Source organism: Penicillium canescens (genome assembly GCF_028828765.1).
Source record: "Penicillium canescens strain IBT 15451 chromosome Unknown utg000002l_segment0_segment0, whole genome shotgun sequence".
In the NCBI taxonomy this organism is placed as follows: domain Eukaryota; kingdom Fungi; phylum Ascomycota; class Eurotiomycetes; order Eurotiales; family Aspergillaceae; genus Penicillium; species Penicillium canescens.
Genome location: NW_026703964.1, coordinates 5,623,388 through 5,641,247, shown reverse-complemented (window position 1 = coordinate 5,641,247; position 17,860 = coordinate 5,623,388). Strand labels below are relative to the sequence as shown.

General features: G+C 50.3%; 5 protein-coding genes across 5 annotated transcripts; 3 read left to right on the top strand and 2 right to left on the bottom strand.

The window, feature by feature from the left end:
• Positions 1-1,845: 1,845 nt before the first annotated feature.
• N7446_003377 (DNA topoisomerase 2) lies at positions 1,846-7,369 on the top strand. The gene is given in 4 exon segments (XM_058512126.1): positions 1,846-2,095; positions 2,156-2,417; positions 2,432-2,487; positions 2,553-7,369. The coding sequence occupies 4 exon segments, from the start codon at positions 2,018-2,020 to the stop codon at positions 7,332-7,334; spliced, it is 5,178 nt and encodes a 1,725-aa protein (XP_058377662.1). The 5' UTR covers positions 1,846-2,017; the 3' UTR covers positions 7,335-7,369.
• A 539-nt stretch (positions 7,370-7,908) lies between these two features.
• Positions 7,909-9,667, bottom strand: N7446_003376 (uncharacterized protein; the record flags this gene model as incomplete). The annotated part of the gene is made up of 4 exons (XM_058512125.1): positions 7,909-8,987; positions 9,067-9,151; positions 9,201-9,316; positions 9,373-9,667. 4 exons carry the CDS (start codon positions 9,665-9,667, stop codon positions 7,909-7,911), a joined length of 1,575 nt encoding a protein of 524 aa, XP_058377661.1.
• A 579-nt stretch (positions 9,668-10,246) lies between these two features.
• On the top strand, positions 10,247-10,619 carry N7446_003375 (uncharacterized protein; the record flags this gene model as incomplete). Its single annotated transcript, XM_058512124.1, has 2 exons — positions 10,247-10,371; positions 10,448-10,619. The coding sequence occupies 2 exons, from the start codon at positions 10,247-10,249 to the stop codon at positions 10,617-10,619; spliced, it is 297 nt and encodes a 98-aa protein (XP_058377660.1).
• Positions 10,620-12,897: 2,278 nt separating this feature from the next.
• N7446_003374 (uncharacterized protein) lies at positions 12,898-14,342 on the bottom strand (the record flags this gene model as incomplete). Its single annotated transcript, XM_058512123.1, has 7 exons — positions 12,898-13,386; positions 13,445-13,641; positions 13,699-13,816; positions 13,873-13,904; positions 13,957-14,073; positions 14,143-14,166; positions 14,306-14,342. The coding sequence occupies 7 exons, from the start codon at positions 14,340-14,342 to the stop codon at positions 12,898-12,900; spliced, it is 1,014 nt and encodes a 337-aa protein (XP_058377659.1).
• A 1,071-nt stretch (positions 14,343-15,413) lies between these two features.
• Positions 15,414-17,776, top strand: N7446_003373 (uncharacterized protein; the record flags this gene model as incomplete). The annotated part of the gene is made up of 4 exons (XM_058512122.1): positions 15,414-15,592; positions 15,644-15,734; positions 15,792-17,647; positions 17,689-17,776. 4 exons carry the CDS (start codon positions 15,414-15,416, stop codon positions 17,774-17,776), a joined length of 2,214 nt encoding a protein of 737 aa, XP_058377658.1.
• Between the last annotated feature and the right edge of the window lie 84 nt (positions 17,777-17,860).

Here is a 17,860-nt window from a genome sequence, read left to right as displayed (position 1 = left end):
AGCAAATCCACTTTAGCCCCTTTAGCTTTCCCCTCCTGAAGTCTCGGCCCCGTCGATCCTCTTACACCGACTGTTTTGACATTTCTTTTTTATATTAACCTATGTTTACACTATGGACGTCTATACTTATTTACACTTACTACCCGTGGACGTGAACCAGTTTCCTACTCTCTTCCGTTGACGTTCCATGGATCTTCGCCCCACGTTAATATGAGCTACAGTACGGAGTACAGAGTACAAGTAGTAGAATAGGTAGGGGGCTATTTTGCGCACTCAATAAGACGTGTCCTCTTTTCGGGTTATTATCAAATTTTGCTATATAATTATCAAATTTCTGCATATGACCTGCAGCTGCACTCGAACTATTGTTTATGTATCCCCTGACGAAACCTCTGGATGTGTAATACACCAAGGGCTCCATATGTAATTCTGGTACAATTCCATTGGTCAGTCCTCTATCACTTGGCTCATCATTGGCGGTCTGCGACGTTGCTCCTGTACTGTAATTACGCGCCACCGTTTCACCTTAATCTTCTGGATGTCACTGGGACAGGAGAACTACTGTAGAGGCTGGCCAGCGTCATGTCTCTTCTAATGCGATTCTGCATATACCCCGAAAGCCAATGCTATTCTACTATCCGAGACCTAAATACATTTAACTCATCCTGGCCTTTGTTCTGTGGATCGCCCGGTGGCCCCTGCAGTCCGCCTGTCAGGGCGAGGTTTTGAGTCCATTCGGAGGCCTCGAATTTTTTTCCATTGTGGACAATCCAGTTGCTACATGTAATCAGTGCGAGACACTTCTCGATTTTGAAGGATATCTTGCTTATTTGGGGGGTATGCTCATCTTTTGGCTTTCAGGGCTAGGGGCTACCACATCAGAAAAGCTAGATACTTGGCTTGTTTTTTGATGTGTTCTCATTATAGCTTTACTTGGCAAAATCGAAGGATATGCCCCCTTGCTTAATTAGTTATTACTCTACATGTATGTCAATCAGCCGTTTCAGTGCCGGTAACTCTAAATATCCCGGTTGGAATGATGCTTGGAACCATGCAAGGGCCATATGGTGTACAAAACCCCACGGCTGGGCCTATCAATGCAAAAATCTATACAGTACATGGCAAATGAGTATGTCTTCCTTACTCTGGTCATCTGTGAAGTTTTAGGTGCAAGGCCAGATTATGATATATACCAGAGGAAGTCGGTATTCCATCCACTGCCATTCAGATACGACTCGAATTGCCTTTACACTCTTGTGATTTACATTCAAACATCTATTAAATCGTACATTGTGACATCAAGGGCTGTTTCAAGGTAACACAGTCAAGGTAACACGGTCCACAGTCCCAACTGAGCAAGCAATGATGCTTGCGTATATGTAGTGACCACCGGGGTCATTATAAAACAGCCGGTTTTCAAGCTCCCAGGGTATATAAACCCTTTGACTCATATAACCCATCTCTATACTGGCTTATTGTCAATTCTAGCGCCTTTGTGGGGTCAATCGATTTTAAGCGCATGCGCCAAACTATATATAGATACTGATAGCTCGATTGGCGCTGGATGCGCTCAACGGTAGGATTCTCAGAGACAGAACAGGCTTCATCTAACTGCATGGGTGCTTTAGGGGTATCAGTTCTACATTATATAAGAGCCACTCACTTTGACATGGATTAGAGCATGAGGGGAAGCAGAACCCGTGTCGTTTGTTTATAAAATGCCTATTTGGGTCTCCCCTGCAGGCGGTGAGGAAAAATGATGATCCGAGTGGTCAGGAAGTACACACCGCCTTCATAGTCGGGGAAGTCGCGTTTCAGGCAAAAAACAACATTGCGGCGCTTCCCCTCTGCATTCCTCTCTTTTCTTCACCCGCTCTCAGAGTATGTCGGGTCTTGAGTGATTCTCCATTTAAGCTTGTTTAACTGGCGTTGTCATTCATTTCGCCCAATTCCGGAGCCTTTACCAGTGGGCAACGTTTCTACATCAGTCTTGTAACAGCTCACCAATCTTCTCATCATGGATGACTCTCTGATGGAAGACTCGGTGTTCGAGGACGAGGGAGGTAGCTCTGACTTCGTCCCCGAGCCTGCGCCGGTATGAAATCGCCCCCAAACACGCATCAGGGCCTTTATCACTGACATTACACGTCTCCAGAAACCTAAAGCGAAAGCAGCCCCCAAGAAAGCAGCAGCCGCTAAGCCCGCCGCCAAAAAGACCACCCAGACCACACTCAAAGCCAAGCCAGCTGCCAAAACAACTGCTGCTAAGAAGAAGGCTAAGGCCGACAGCGAGAACGAGATGTCCGACGCGCAAATGTCCGATTCCGATTCTCTGCTCATGGACACCCCCCGAAGGCTAAGAAAACAGCTGCCCCCAAGCGAGCTGGCTCAAAGCCGCTTGCTGACGTCGAAAATGAGTCTCATGGGGGAGACGCGCCCAGCGAGGGCCAGAGCAAGAACGGCGATGCATCAGAGAAGTACCAGAAAGTAAGCCGCGTTGCCGTTGCATCAAAATTACCGAAGACGTATACTAATGCGAATTATCATCATAGCTTACCCAACTCGAACATATCATCAAACGTCCCGATACATATATCGGTTCGACCGAACGCACCACCCAGCAAATGTGGGTTTACAACTCAGTAACCGAGGTCATGGAATTCCGCGAAGTCTCCTTTGTCCCGGGTCTGTACAAGATCTTTGACGAAATCGTCGTCAACGCCGCCGATAACAAGCAAAACGACTCGAGCATGAGCGAGATGCGTATCACCATTGATCGCGAAGCCGGTGAAATCAGTGTGTGGAACAACGGACGTGGTATTCCCATCGAGATCCATTCCAAGGAGAAGATCTACGTTCCCGAGCTCATTTTCGGCCACTTGCTCACGTCGTCCAACTACGACGATAGTCAACAGAAGGTGACCGGTGGTCGTAACGGTTTCGGTGCCAAGCTTTGTAACGTTTTCTCCACCGAGTTCTCACTTGAGACCCAAGATTCGCGCCAAAAGAAGAAGTACAAGCAGACATGGACGCAAAACATGACAAAAATGGGCAAGGCAAAGATCACCGAGGCCAAAGGTGACGACTACACCAAGGTCACCTTCAAGCCCGATTTTGAGAAATTCGGCATGGAAGGTATTGACGATGACTTCGAAGCTCTTGTCAAGCGTCGAGTCTACGATTTGGCAGGTACCGCCAATGTCGCTGTCAAATTGAACGGCACACGTATCCCCATTCGCAACTTCCGCAAGTACATGGAAATGTACACCAAAGCCATCCGCAAGGAGCGTGGCGACGAGGGCGCTCCCACAAAGGATGAGATCATTACCTGCAGCCCAGACCCTCGGTGGGAGATTGGTTTTGCCGTATCAGATGGTTCATTCCAGCAGGTTTCTTTCGTCAACTCCATTGCGACAACATCTGGTGGAACTCACGTCAATTACATCGCGGACCAGATCTGTAATCGCCTGGCTGATCAGGTGAAGAAGAGAAACAAGACAGGTGCCACTCTCAAGTCAGCACAGATTCGGAACCATATCTTCATCTTCGTGAAAGCCCTGATTGTCAACCCAGCCTTCAACTCACAGACCAAGGAACAATTGACGACCAAGACAAGTCAGTTTGGTAGCAAGTGTGTCCTCGAGGAAGACTTCTACAAGAAGGTTCTCAAAACCGAGGTCATGTCGAACATCCTGCATTTTGCGGAACAAAAGGCCGATCAGATTCTGAAGAAGGGTGATACAGGCCGCCGCTCGCGTATGAACAACCCAAAGCTGGTCGATGCCAACAAGGCTGGTACTAGGGAAGGCCACCACTGCACACTGATCCTGACTGAGGGTGAATCTGCCAAGGGTCTGGCTATGGCAGGAAGAGCAGTGGTTGGACCGGACTTGTTCGGTGTTTTCCCCCTGCGTGGAAAGTTGCTTAATGTCCGCGATGCTTCTTTCGACCAGATTTCTAAGAACGCTGAGATCCAGAACATCAAGAACTTCATTGGTTTGCAGCACAAGAAGGAGTACACTGAAACTAAGGGTCTGCGATATGGCCATCTCATGATCATGACTGATCAGGATCACGACGGTAGTCACATCAAGGGTTTGCTCATCAACTTCCTTCAGGCGCAATTCCCCAGTTTGTTGAAGATTCCCGAGTTCCTCATCGAATTCATTACCCCCATTATCAAGGTTTGGAAGGGTGACCCGAAGAATCCTACCAAGCTGAAGTCTTTCTTCACAATGCCTGAATATGAAGAATGGCACGAGCTTCACAAACACGAACGTGGTTGGGAACACAAGTACTACAAGGGTCTGGGAACCAGCACCACAGAGGATGCGCAGGTCTACTTCCGCGATCTCGATCGCCATCTGAAGGAGTTCCACACCATGCAAGCCGATGAGCCCGGACTTATTGAGCTAGCTTTCTCCAAGAAGAAGGCCGATGAGCGTAAAGAGTGGCTCCGTCAATACAAGCCTGGCACATACTTGGATCACTCGGTGTCGAAGATTACATACACCGACTTCATCAATAAGGAGCTTATTCTATTCAGTATGGCGGACAACATGCGCTCCATTCCGTCTGTCGTTGATGGTTTGAAGCCCGGTCAGCGCAAGGTGCTGTACACCTGTTTCCGTCGCAATCTTAAGAAGGATATGAAGGTCGTGGAATTGGCAGGTCACGTCTCTGGAATGACAGCCTACCACCACGGTGACGTGTCCCTCCAGCAGACAATCGTTGGTCTTGCTCAGACTTTCGTCGGCTCCAACAACGTCAATTGCCTGGAGCCTAGTGGAAACTTCGGTAGTCGACTTCAGGGTGGTGGCGATTGTGCCAGTGCTCGTTACATTTACACTCGCTTGTCGCCATTTGCGCGTAAGATCTTCCATACCGCGGATGAGCCCTTGCTGGTGTATGGTGAGGACGACGGTAAGAAGATTGAGCCTGAAGTCTTCATGCCTGTGGTCCCGCTCATCTTGATCAACGGTGCTGATGGTATTGGCACTGGTTGGAGTTCAACCATCCCTAACTACAACCCTGAAGACGTTGTGAGCAACTTGAAGCGCCTCATGGATGGCGAGACCCCCGTGCCCATGCAGCCCTGGTTCCGTGGCTTCACTGGTGAGGTCGTCGCAATGGGTGGCGATCGCTACAAGTTCAGTGGTATCATCAGAGAATCTGGAGACAAGGAGGTGGAGATCACCGAATTACCCATTCGAACCTGGACTCAAGATTTCAAGGACAAGCTCGAGGACATCATCAAGGCCGAAAAGGTGCCGTCTTTCATCAAGGATTACAAGGACTACAATACCCACACCAAGGTTCACTTTGTGATCCAGCTTGATGAGAAGCACATGAAGCTCGCTCTGTCCGAAGGATTGGAGGAGAAGTTCAAATTGACCAAGTCGATTGCCACGACCAACCTTGTCGCCTTTGATGCCGAGGGTCGCATAACCAAGTATGCCTCCGTCGATGACATTCTCAAAGAATTCTTCCACATTCGCCTCAAGTACTACGAGAAGCGCAAGCAATACCAACTTAACGACCTCCAGAAGGAACTGGAAAAGCTCAGCAACCAAGCTCGCTTCGTGCAGGAGATCATCGATGGTAAACTGGTCATTTCCAAGAAGAAGAAGCCTGTTCTGATCAGCGAGCTGAAGGAGAAGGGCTTCAAGCCAATTGCCAAGGTGGCCGAGGCCGCCAAGATGGGTGAAGATGAGCCAGTGGTTGAAGGAGAGGAGGAGGAAGAGTCGGATGAAGCCGAAGTTCAAGTGCTCTCTAATTCCTTTGACTACCTTTTGGGTATGCCCATGTGGTCTTTGACCCAGGAGCGCGTGGAGAAGCTCCGCCGCCAGATTGGCGATAGGGAGGCTGAAGTTGATGCCCTTATCAAGTTGTCCAAGGAGGACATCTGGAGACGTGATCTGGATGACTTCATCAATGAGTGGCGCTTCCAGCTCGAGGATGAGGACCGCCGTTCGCGCAAGATGGCTAGCTTGGGCCGTCGTGCCTCGTCCAAGCTGGCTACTGGAGGTGGCCGTGCTGCCACTGCCCGCAAGCGCAAGGCCGCCAATGGCGATGATCCCGACGATGAAGATTTCGGGGCTCCTAAGACCAAGAAGGCTGCTGCAGCTAAGAAAAAGGAGCCACAAACCAATAGTTTGATGAATTTCCTCAACAAATCCTCAGCTAAGCCAACCCCATCGCCTGCGGCTGGTTCAGATGATGATTTCGATATGGATATGGAGGTCCTTCCCAAGAAGAGCCGTGCCACGTCGAAGCCTAAGTCTCAGCCCAAAGAAGAGGATGATTTCATCGACATCGACGATGTCCCCCAGGCTTCGAGAGCGTCGACTCAGCCAGCCGATGATCCAATGGACGTTGACGAAGTCGAAGCTCCGAAGCTCAAAGCGGCTGCCAAACCGGCAGCTAAGCCAGCCGCCAAACGAGGACCTAAGCCGAAGCCCAAGGTTGATGAGGACTCAGATGACGATTTCTTGGAAATTGCCAAGAGCGAGGCAACCAAGCCCGCTGCCCGTGCTCGCAAACCTGTGAAATACTCGGCGCCCAGCGATTCCGATAGTGACAATGGCGACGACCTTCTCGGCGACGTCAGCCAGATGGTCAAGGGCATTGGGGCTGACTCTAGTACGGATTCTCGTCAGCTCTTCTCTGAGCGACCCCGTTCCGAGAGCAGTGCAAGTCAGAGGACCGCTGCCGCCAGGCTCTCCAAGGCCAACGATGAATTTGACCCAGATGAGACCGATTACAGCAAGCTCATTCCACAAAACTCCCCAAGACGTTCTATCCAGGTCAAGCCTAAGGATGTGAAGGTTGACAGCATCGATGATGTGGACGACGAGGACGAGGAGCCGGTCAAGCCTACTGCCAAGGGAAAGGCCGCTCCTAAAGCCAAGGCTGCTCCAAAGGCAGCGGCCGCCACAGCGGCGCCAAAGGCTCGTGGTCGCCCCAAGAAGGATGCCGCTACAGCCCCCAAGGCTGCTCCCAAGGCCGCTCCTAAGGCTGCCGCATTGTCGCCGGCAGCCAAGGCCTATGCTTCGAAGCAAGCCAAGTCTAAGAAGCAGCTCGCAGACGACTATTCGGAGGATGATATTGATGCCATGGCAAACGACATCTTGGATTCACCAGCCGGCAAGGTCAATGTCAATGCGTCGGATGATGATGACGATGAACCTGCACCAGCTCCTCGTCGTGGTGCTGCTGCCAGCCGACCATCTCGTCGTACCGCTACCACTCAGAAGAAGAGCTATGTCATTGACGATGACAGCGATGAGGAGGCATCGGCCGACGACTTTGAGGAGGAAGATGAGAGTGACTAAGCGTTGAGCAATCAACCGCAGATACATATTTGGGGCTCTTCCTTTTCTTTCCTTGTTGTGCTCTCCATTGCCTTGTCTTTCCTTCTTTGCTTTTCATTTTTCTGTCTTAGTTACACTGATATCTTACGTTGATATTTTATGGAGAGCCAGCTAGCGTATCAGTAGTGAACATTATTTAATTTATGTCGTCTTGCTTTGTAGATGAACTGGTAACAAGAAATTCGGTTAGTTGAAGCAAGGAAATGACTAGTTCCTCTGAAGGTGTAGAATGCTAGCACAAAGAGAGAATGAGAACAATTTCGATTGATATCCACCCTAACGCCGTCCAGTCTACCCATACCCAGTCATGATTCAAACAAATACTTCATTCTCAGACAAATTTCTTCAAAACGTCATACGAAAGAAAACAAAGTCCGCCGAACTTTTAACACTCATTCACATGATGCGGACAGAATCGATCCTGACCGACTCGACCACACATACTTTGGACATCCAACAAAGCATCAAGTCATAAAACGCATAGAAATCACCGCCACACAGAATTCTTCAGCTCCAAGCCGTTCTAGAAAAGAAATCAATAGGAGGCACGACGCCGCTTACGATGGTTATGGCCCCAATTCCGAGAAACGAAGCTGAAAGGCGAGCCGAGATCCTCCATCGCAGTATCCATCTCACTAGCTTCCAACTCATTCTTATGCAGATGGAGCAGGGCCTCGGCAGCCTTGACCTCGTGGGCGAAGTGGGGCGACGACCGAGGAGGTAGAGCTCGAGTCTTACGGCTCGGGTTCTTCTTCGGTCTTGAACTGCGAGAGACAGTCTTGGTACTGTGGGATACATCGCCATCTCTCTTAAGGGCTGACCCTCGGTAGTCTTCATCATTGGCGTCATCCTCAGCCCACTCTTCGTCCGAGCAGGTGAGATCATCAGAGTCGCTCGGTCTGGTGTCCATGTCTGAGGGTATACCATCGATATCTCCAGGCTTTGTGATGTCCATGATCCCATCCATCGAGGGGCAGTTTGGTGTGGAATATACGTTCGACGATCCATCACTGTCCGTATCACTGTCCTCGCTGATACCCTCGGCGGCATGATCAGGACGCATCGACTTACAAATAGCAGCGATAATAGTCTTAGGTTGCAAGTGAGGATCAGCATGTGTGCGTGGATGATTGATAGATGTGAAACTCGAAGGCGAAGTGCTCTTAAGCGACATGCAGAATGGCTCCATAGATGAGTCCCTCGCACTGCTAACACCAGCAACACTAGCAACACTGTCCGCATAATTGTGATGAGGAATCTTAGACGGCGAGAGACGCAGATTGAGAGCACCATCACCATCTGTCTCAAGTATTCTGGTCAATGTCTCCGGACCATGGAGGAGGTGATGGGTCATGGAAGGGAGATGGCGGTTTGGGGGCGTTAGCGGGTGAACGGTGCTGTTGCGCACCTCCAGAGAGCGGTAGTACATCGCAGTCTCTGTGGCGCGCCGAATAATCTCTGGTGGGATGACCATGCGACCGTAGTTCTTTCGGTCGTTGGGGGAGATGCACATGGCTGGAAATTCGTTGCCAAATAGCGGAGTTAAGGCATAGCGGATTTTCCAGCAGAAAGTTGCTGCTAGGGCTTTGGCGGCGTCGAATGGCATCCAATAGCCTATACAATAGGAACAAGGTGTTAGTTGTATTTTCCTTTCGGGTATATCGACTAAAGGTGGGCGAGTTGTACATCGTACCTTGAGCGGAGAGTGCTCCGCCGGTGATGCTGTGGCAGATATCGCGGAGACCTGGGTTGACGTTGAGCATCTTGGCTGGGGTTGTCTATTATAGTTAGATCCATAGTTATTGGATGTATTCGAGTTTGACTTGCCTTGGAATAGCCGTTGCATTTGAACAAGTGCGTGATCCGGACAATGCCAATGTTGTAGTCCCACATGACATGCCACTCCTTCTCTTCATTGGGGACCTTGAACGTGTATTGAAAGACTGGGTGAGTTAACAAACAAGAGCAACTACTATTAATATATGTGGTGAGTACATACCATGAAAGCTATCACGGCCAGTCTTCTCTTGGAAGGACTTCTTGTCACTGGCATAGGGGATATGACGAGGGAACTTGGCAATGGACCCCATGGGCTTCATCATAAACTGCTCATGAGCTCTCTCTAGCTCCTCGTCACGATTCTCGTGAGGAGGGTAGCGGCACTCGCCCTGGATCTTACCAGGGCGAAAGACTGGGGCATCTTTAGCCATCCTCGGCCGCTTCAGCGAGGCAGAGACACGGTAAGACCGTTCGGGCTCGATTTCGTGGTTCAAAAGTGAATTGATAGGAATCATGAATGAAAGGTTCAAGGGCTACAGGGTGGAAAGCAAGAAAGAAGAAGAGAAGTTGTCGGGGGGAAGAAAGCAGAAGTAGGGCAGCGGAAGCAAATTAAGGCTCCAGGAATAAATGGCGTTTTCCAGAAGACTCAAAGAGTCAAGCTTGAACAGACCAACAAAGCAAAGCAAGACAATCCCTCACCTTTGTTCGAAGGTTTGTTCCGCACTGCTTGAGGGGTGAGTACAGGTGTTTGCTGCTTGTACCATATATACAGGCTCGAGGAGAGAGACAGCGGTGAAAATCAAAGCACTCGGGAGAGTGTCTGACCCTCATGCAAGTGGCTTCACCGGTACTTTGCCTCCATGGGCCTCAAGTTGGACGAGTCCACGGGCTGTTTGTCTCTCCGTGGTTGGAGCAATGGGAGGCATCCCAATGGTCTTCGACTTTGGACTGACCGCAATGCAGTGTGCATTGTGTCATTCTCATTGATACCGCTGGCAGAGGAAGCGATTATTTGAGACCTATGTCTCTCGTCTCTCGAGGCACTACCTGTTTCACTTGTTGCGACTACCCAAACACACAGAGGCCAAAGAAGCATGGCAGTCAGCCGTTTCAGGGACCATTGGCACCATGTGGATATCCTGGATTCTCTTTGGATAGAGATGCACTCAGTGCGTGCAAACAGCCCATTACGGCAGTCTGCAGAAAAGCTACCGATTAGGTATGCCATGGATCTTGCCTTGTGGCCCTAACATCCCGGGGTAAAGCTCAACCGTCCTACCGTTTTGCTCTCGCAGACAAGAGTACGAAAATCTTATCGAAGCACCCATGTCAGATCAGACTTGGCATCAGAAGTACCGGAGCAAGGGTGCTGCAGCAACCGGAGGATTAGGATCGCGAACCAATGGCCCAATGGGAAGACCCAATGAGCTACATATCCTATGGCTCAACGGGCTCAAAGAGGTCTGAGACCACACGGCAAGCTGCAGGGAAACATACTCCTTGCTATAACGGGAACTGACATTGCCTGCTGGCGAGTCCTTCGCCAGGAAGTGCATCTGAAGGATGCTGTGCTGCAGAGATATACTACTGACCGGATCAAAGATGCTGAGAAAGGTAACATATGCTTCTATAGTTCGGTGTACCCCACGCTTATATCTCAAGCCTGTTTCCTAAAGTAGATAAGTGGCGGTACAGGAAGTCTAGATGTTTGAAGAGATGCTCAAGGCTGACTGTCAAACCATTGACTATATCTAAGGGTTTGAATTAGCTTTCTCTAGGTCATTCTTTGATTTATCACAGAATATATTCCTGTAAACTACCAAATTTGAGAGCCTAATCACTTCCACCTGCTCGAACGAGTCTAGTACATTGGTCAGAGACATAAAGACTCTGGCGGTATAGGACTCAAAGAACTCTCTGTGCATGCTTCTCTGCAGATGTCTGACACGTTGGTGGCGGTTAGAGCCCACTTTTTCGTCTGTTTCTTCCCTATTCTATCATCCATCGTCAGTTTATATGATAGGGCCATACTAGCTTTGTTTCCAGTCCGTTTTGCAACCCCTATTGTACCCACTTAGCCCATGCAGTCCGCAGTAGGCAGAGGTACAAGGGCATCCTCCGCCAATCGGTCCAGAGCTGAAGCAGCAGATGCAGAACACGACAGAATAACGGTGCATATAGTGTCCGACAAGACGCTATGCAATTTTGGCAGAGTCTGGAAAGCTCGAGGGCTAGGGCTTCAACCAGATGCCAACACAACCGGGCTAGTTTTTCGTGAATATGGCTCCATCGCATCGAAGTCGGTCTGCAATGCTTCCCAACCGATGAGCCCGAAAGTCCAGAAAGGAGGTCGACTTTCCAATGTCTAAGACACTATGTTGCATTTCTATTGGGTTCCAAAGAGCGGTAAACCCGGACATGCGTGTCCTCCATCTGCGACGCATCTCAGATCCCGGGCTTCTGGAAAAGGGGCGAGAAGCCATTCTTCAATTGGGATGCTGCTGTTGGGTGTTTAGGCCTTTTCAAATGATCCTTCCTCTTCGTCTTGGTCGTCAGCTAGCCATCTAGTGGCGATATCTCTTTCAGCTTGTCCTTGGGTTCCGCTTGGACGTTTCTATCAAAGAGTTGGGTACTCGCTCTCTAACTCGTTTATCAGCAGTTTCGAGGATATAGTCGAGATCTCGGGATAACAGGCACGACAAAGACTGAAGAACGGGATATTAAGGGGCATCATACCAGTATGAACGTTTCATACTCAATACTGGTTCCACGCTCTGAGAAAAGAATTCAATGTCATCACAAAGAGGCCCAGGCCTCAAACTGCCGGACTCAGACTACAATATAGACCCAACGCCATACCGTCAACCCAAGGAAACACACAAGCCAACCACCGATATCAGGCAACGCTCGGGATATGTACTACAGGCCTCGAATCCGGGGTAGCTGGGGGTGACAGGGAGGGGACACAGTTCCGAGCACGACTGAACAGGGCAAGCCTTCGAGGTTGAGGGGAAGGACAATGGAAAGGAAACAGAACCGTCACAGGCCGGTCCGAATCGCGATGCGGCGAATAAGAAGCCGAGCGAGTGGACCGGGATGAAACTCAACGGCTGCCTCGCTCCCGATACTTACTGTTGAACGCTTGAGATGTGAACAAATGCCCAAGTGGGTTTGGGTCGAGGGCCTTGCGCCTTGCGCTCTCCGTTTCTTCCCGAGAGAGACTGTTTCTTGATGTCGTACTCATACATCACTGGGTAGTCAGCGAGGTCCCTGCGCGAGGCTCGAGGACTGGTACATTGCAGGATTATCTTGATCGGATCTATGGGCATCGAAATCATGAAATCATGAATTTACGTTGATGTAATTTCATTAGAAACAATATGAACCCGAGAAAAGACATGGACAAGGGACGAAGAAGGAGAATAGACAGATAGAAATGCGTTGGAAAGGAAGATGAAGAAAAAAAGGAGAAAACAAGAGGCATGAAAAGCTCATCACTCAAGAATCCTGCATAATTTTTGGTTCGTCGACACGAGGATGTGGTGTTCGGAGCTTAGCATGTATTCCAAGGATTCGAACAAAGGTATAACTCAAAAACCAATCCAGCGTGTCATTCGGCGTATCCAGTTAGACCAGTGACGGAATAAGAATATTCATACACCAAACAGTGTTTGGCTGTCGCTGTCTAACAGCCTAGCTGGCATGCGCGGTCACCGAGATGACCTGGCGTGACAGAAAGGCCAATTTAAACAGCCAGGAGCGGCTCACGCTCGGTCTTCTCAGCAGCCTGCTCCGTGGGCTCAACGGACTCGACAGTCTGGGCCACAGGTGCGACCTTGGGGGCCTCGGGGAAGTCCTCATGCTTGATCAGAGGCTCGGCAACAGGGGCAATGACGGACTCGGGAATGGGCTCAGACTTGACTGGGGCCTTGGACATCTCTGGGGATGTGGAGCGGCGGGAGCCGATGTACTCTTGGGCCTTGGAGCTGTACTCGCCAACGTACTGCTTCATCAAGCCGGTGGCCTGGGAAGTACGCTCGCCAGCCAAATCCTTCAGCTGGCTGGTCTGGGAATTAATAATCTCCTGGAGGTTGCTGATCTGCTCATCAATGATCTCGCGGTTGCTGATGTAGATCAGAGGGGCGAAGTAAGTGGTGGTGACGGCGATCACAGCGAGGCCCCAAAGGGGAACGAAACGGATCAGCCAGTAACCGGTGAAAGCAGCAGTGAAAGCCTATACCCATCAGTTTCAGGTCTCAAGTCAGATTGGTTGCTGGTGGTTTCGAACATACCGCAACGGTGTGGAGGACATTCTCAGCGAACAGAATGCGCTGGAATTCAATGAGGAAGAAGTCCACAAGCTGCTCCAGGTCCTCGAGCACAGCCTCAACGGTCTCCTTGGGAATGGTGTAGTAACGGCGGGGGCGGAATCCACTGGCGATACCCTTCTTGAGAATGACTTGGCCGGCAATCTCAACGGTGGCGGTCACTATAACATCATTGTCAACTGATCATCCACTGATTGTGGGTCACGCGACCAACTCACATCCAAGCGACATGTACAGGATCTTGAACGCCCAGCGGAGGAGAGGAAGATAACGGGCCGCAAAGAGAAATCCGATCACGCTGGCGAAGGAAACGGCGGTCGCACGAGGTTGTTCCCACTGTATAGACGGGTCGGTTAGAACGGTATCATGGTTGAGGAGCTCTGAAGACCCACGCTCAGAAGACTGTACAGCAAGGAGTGGTAGTCTAAGGCAGAATTAGCATCTGGCTACCCGATAGGACCGATCTCATGACATACGGGTCAGCGGTTGACCATCCGCGGTGGTGGTGGAAGGGGTCACCCGCGAGTTTTTCAAATCGCGTAGTTCCCCACCGGTGCGGGATGCCTCGGACTTGAGGTTATCGACAACAGGGCCTATTGAAGAACCGGTTAGACGAATTTGCTAGGGTTGTAACTCTCCAGTGTCCCGGTGTCGCTGTTTACCCTTGGTAACCACATCGCTGATGCCTGAACCCAGAGGTCGAGGTCAGTCTGCGCCACGGTCACCGAGTATGGAAAGAAGAGGAGCGCAATACTGCGGTTCTCGTTAGCATCTGTGAGATTGACGTGATTTCGCATCCGGCGCTTCCAGGATTGCGTACCTTACTGCCCGTGTTGGGGTAGTTCACGTCACCAGAAGCCATGACGAATATGAGAAATGCAGAGGATTGCAGTAAATAGATTCGTAGCAGGCGTGTCAAGTGTTGAAGCAAGTGTTGCGAGGAAAAGGGGGGAAGAGATAAGAGACTTGTTTTGATGCTGTCATGTGCGTTGCCAAGGCCGAGAGAGGGTCAGAGCTATGATGTCGACGAACCTGTTCTTATGAGTCTGCAGATCAGGGCTATTTCATTATTATTACCTATGCAGATGGCAATAGAAGCAAAATAATCATTATTTGTCCATAAAATAATTATCCGGTATATGTGCCTACGTGTCGTATGATGCCGAGTAGCTTACTACGAGCTATCTAGTAACCATGGCTAATATCTACATATGGCGTGCTTGGAAAAGAGAGCTAGAGAGAAATTCCATCACCCTACATAGTTTATATAGCTTAAGAGATGTCTGAGCTTATATATAGGCTTCCGGGAAGTATCTTAGTGGTTATTGCTCCTTGCTCCACTGCTTAAGATCACTTATAAGCTGTTTGGTTGGCCCCCGGAGCTTCAGCCTCGCCCAAATTTGGACTCTCTACATGCGGGGTGTTCTGCTTTCTCTAGAGCAACAGACTCAATTAAATCTCCAGTTAATTTCAGTACAATTATAAGACTCAAGAGAAAGTCTTCTCAATCCCAAGGTCTCCGTGTATGATGGTCACGAGGGGACTTGGTATGATTCTTTTGCTTCCGATGATAAGTCTGGCGAGGAAGATAGCTTTGATGAGGACAGTTCTGAGACTAATAGTTGAAGCTCCATCATATGAGCAGTCGGGAAACATAACTAAATGACTGTTGAGGCAATTAGCAGGATATAAGAGATCGAAGTATAAGATAGTTGGTGCCTTGGCGCCTTCGCTTATGTGATCCACGCCTTGCTACTTTGGGACGTATGTTTTGATCTCAAGACCTCACTTCCATTCCAACACGGCGCGACCCACAACCCACCCCATTCTCGATGGTTGTGCGCTCACAACTCACTTACAACCTTCAACTACATTGAGACTCGGCACTTCACTTTTCCCCTGACACATAGCGACACGGCGTATTGTTTACATCATGGCCGCGGCAGGCGCGAGGGCGCAAAAGCCCGTGGGCTCGGCACCATGGATCGCCGCAGAGAAGGAGAACATGGCCGAACTCGTGGAACAAGAGATGGAAGAGGTGGAATATCCAGTCCGACATGAAATGGACTGGTTGAACGAACATATGACCGAGATCTTCTCCAAGGGTCAAGCGTGAGTGGCCGCACGCTGATTTGTGTTGGTGGGATGCTGATGACAGTCTAGAAACTTTGCGGATGTGTTTAAGACCCCCGGAAAGATGAGAGGCAAAACTCCTCGAACCGCACGGAAACGCGCTCCAGAAGAGTCTCGGGTGGTGAGTATCGCACCTGTTGACTTGAAACCGGGTCGCCCACTAATGCAGCCTCTACAGCCCTTGAGCGAGATCTTTTCATCTGCCCAGAAACAATTAGAGAACCAAGCAAGCCCCAGTCCCTTCATTCATCGTGTGGTATCCAAAACCACCGCGCCCACATCGGCTGTGCCCCGCACAAAGAACGCGACGGAACGGGTGTCGCAACCACAGTACCCAGATCTCAGCCAGAACCTCAACTCTTTCCCTAAATACAACACAGACTCGGGATATCATGGTATGCCAGATGATGACGAAATGGTATTGCCAGACGTGCAACCAGAATCACAGGCCTCTACTCAGCCCATGGAGACCGACGAGCCTATGGGCTCTGACACTCAGGAGGTTGATACGTCGCTTGCTCAGCAAAATACAGAAGACTCTTTCCACTCCGCGCAAGAGGATGTCCGCTCCAGAGGGCAGACCGTCGAGCCGCCCAACGACCCAACACCAACTCAGAAGCGAACAACGCGCCCGGTCGAACCGCGTCTGAAGGAATCTAGTGCAGAAATCACATCAACTCCGACTAAAACCACCAAATCACAGACCACAGTGCAGATTGCGGACAAGCAAGAGAGACAGTCTCAAGAGAAGGAACCAGAACCAAAGCAAGTCGATGAGCCGGTCTCAAAACCGTCGTCTTCACCGGAGAAGGCTCCAGCGGCTAAGACAATCAAACCCGAAGAATCTCAAAAATTGGATGAAGCAATGGAGGATACTACAAAGGAAGACACAGTTCTTGATAATCTTGATGATATCGGTTCTCCCTCGGATGGTTCTACTCCTGAGAGGCCCCTTGTGCGAAAGAGTAGCCTGAGCTTCGCCTCGCTCCCTGCGCGGGAACCGCTATCAAAGTCCTTGGGAGGCTCGCGTCTCTCTCGGACAAGCCATGTTGACCCAGCAAAGATGAACACTGCCGGACGTCCTAGCTACTTTGGCCGACAGACTGGTGGTCACAGGGTGACCCAAACTGCTGCAGATAACAATACCGATTCCGGGGCTTTGGACAATGACAACGACAAACAATCAAGTGATGGTCCGGATCCTGAACAAGCTACCAGGATGCACAGCAAAAAGTCCACTCAGACCCTACATGAGAGGATCAGCATGCTGGGCAAACTCCAGCCAGCCCGGCCACGGAAATCAATTCCATCCGCTTCTACAGCGGCAACTGGGCAAGTGCCCTATCCCGAACTTCCAGCCTCCAAGTCTGAAGCAAAGCCCGAAGCCTCTAGCCAGAAGACCGAGGCACCAGCCCCAGAGTCTCAGTCGAATGATGATGAGTGGATCAAGCCATTGAGTTCTCCCCAACGGCTGGAGCTTTCTAAGAGCAAGACCATGGACATCATGGAAAAGCTCTCCGATCTCGATAAAGATCGTACAGCGAGTAAAAAGGAACAATCCACAACAGAGCCAGAAAGACCCAAATCATCTACCTCGTTATTCTCATCTCCACGACCTGTTGGCCACCAACCAAGCGCTTCTCTGTCTCATATTTCTGCTGATATGTCTACCACTCCGACGGGCTCTCCCAGACGCTATGACGGCCCCATCAGTGCTTCGAAACTGAGACTGCAGTCGATCATGAAATCCGCGAAAGGCCTATTTTCGAGCACTGGAAACACACCCAGAATGGAAAGCTCGTCGCCTGAGCAGCATCGTGTCAAGCGAACTGCTGAGATTGCAGATGGTAACGACCGAACTGCATCTCAGCCAATCAAGATTACCAGTCCTCCTCGTCAGGAAGGTCGCCGAACGCGAAGCTCTACCGAGAAAGAAGAGAAGCGTCGACAGCATGAGCGTGAGGAACGGGAGGAACAGGAACGGGAAGAACAACAGCGGGAGGAACAACAGCGGGAAGAGGCCCGTCTCGAGAAGTCTCGGGAGCAAGAAAAGCTAAGAGCCCTACGACTCAAAGCCGCTCAAGACAAATCCTCGATGGAGCCAGAAGAGAAGGCCGCACCAAAGACTTCTCAATCGCAGCGACAGCAATCTCGGGAACCTGAATCATCTCAGGATACCGGCTCCAAATTCGGAATCCCTCAGCCCAAGCAAAATGATCGACGTCCTCTCAAGCCGACTCGTGAGGC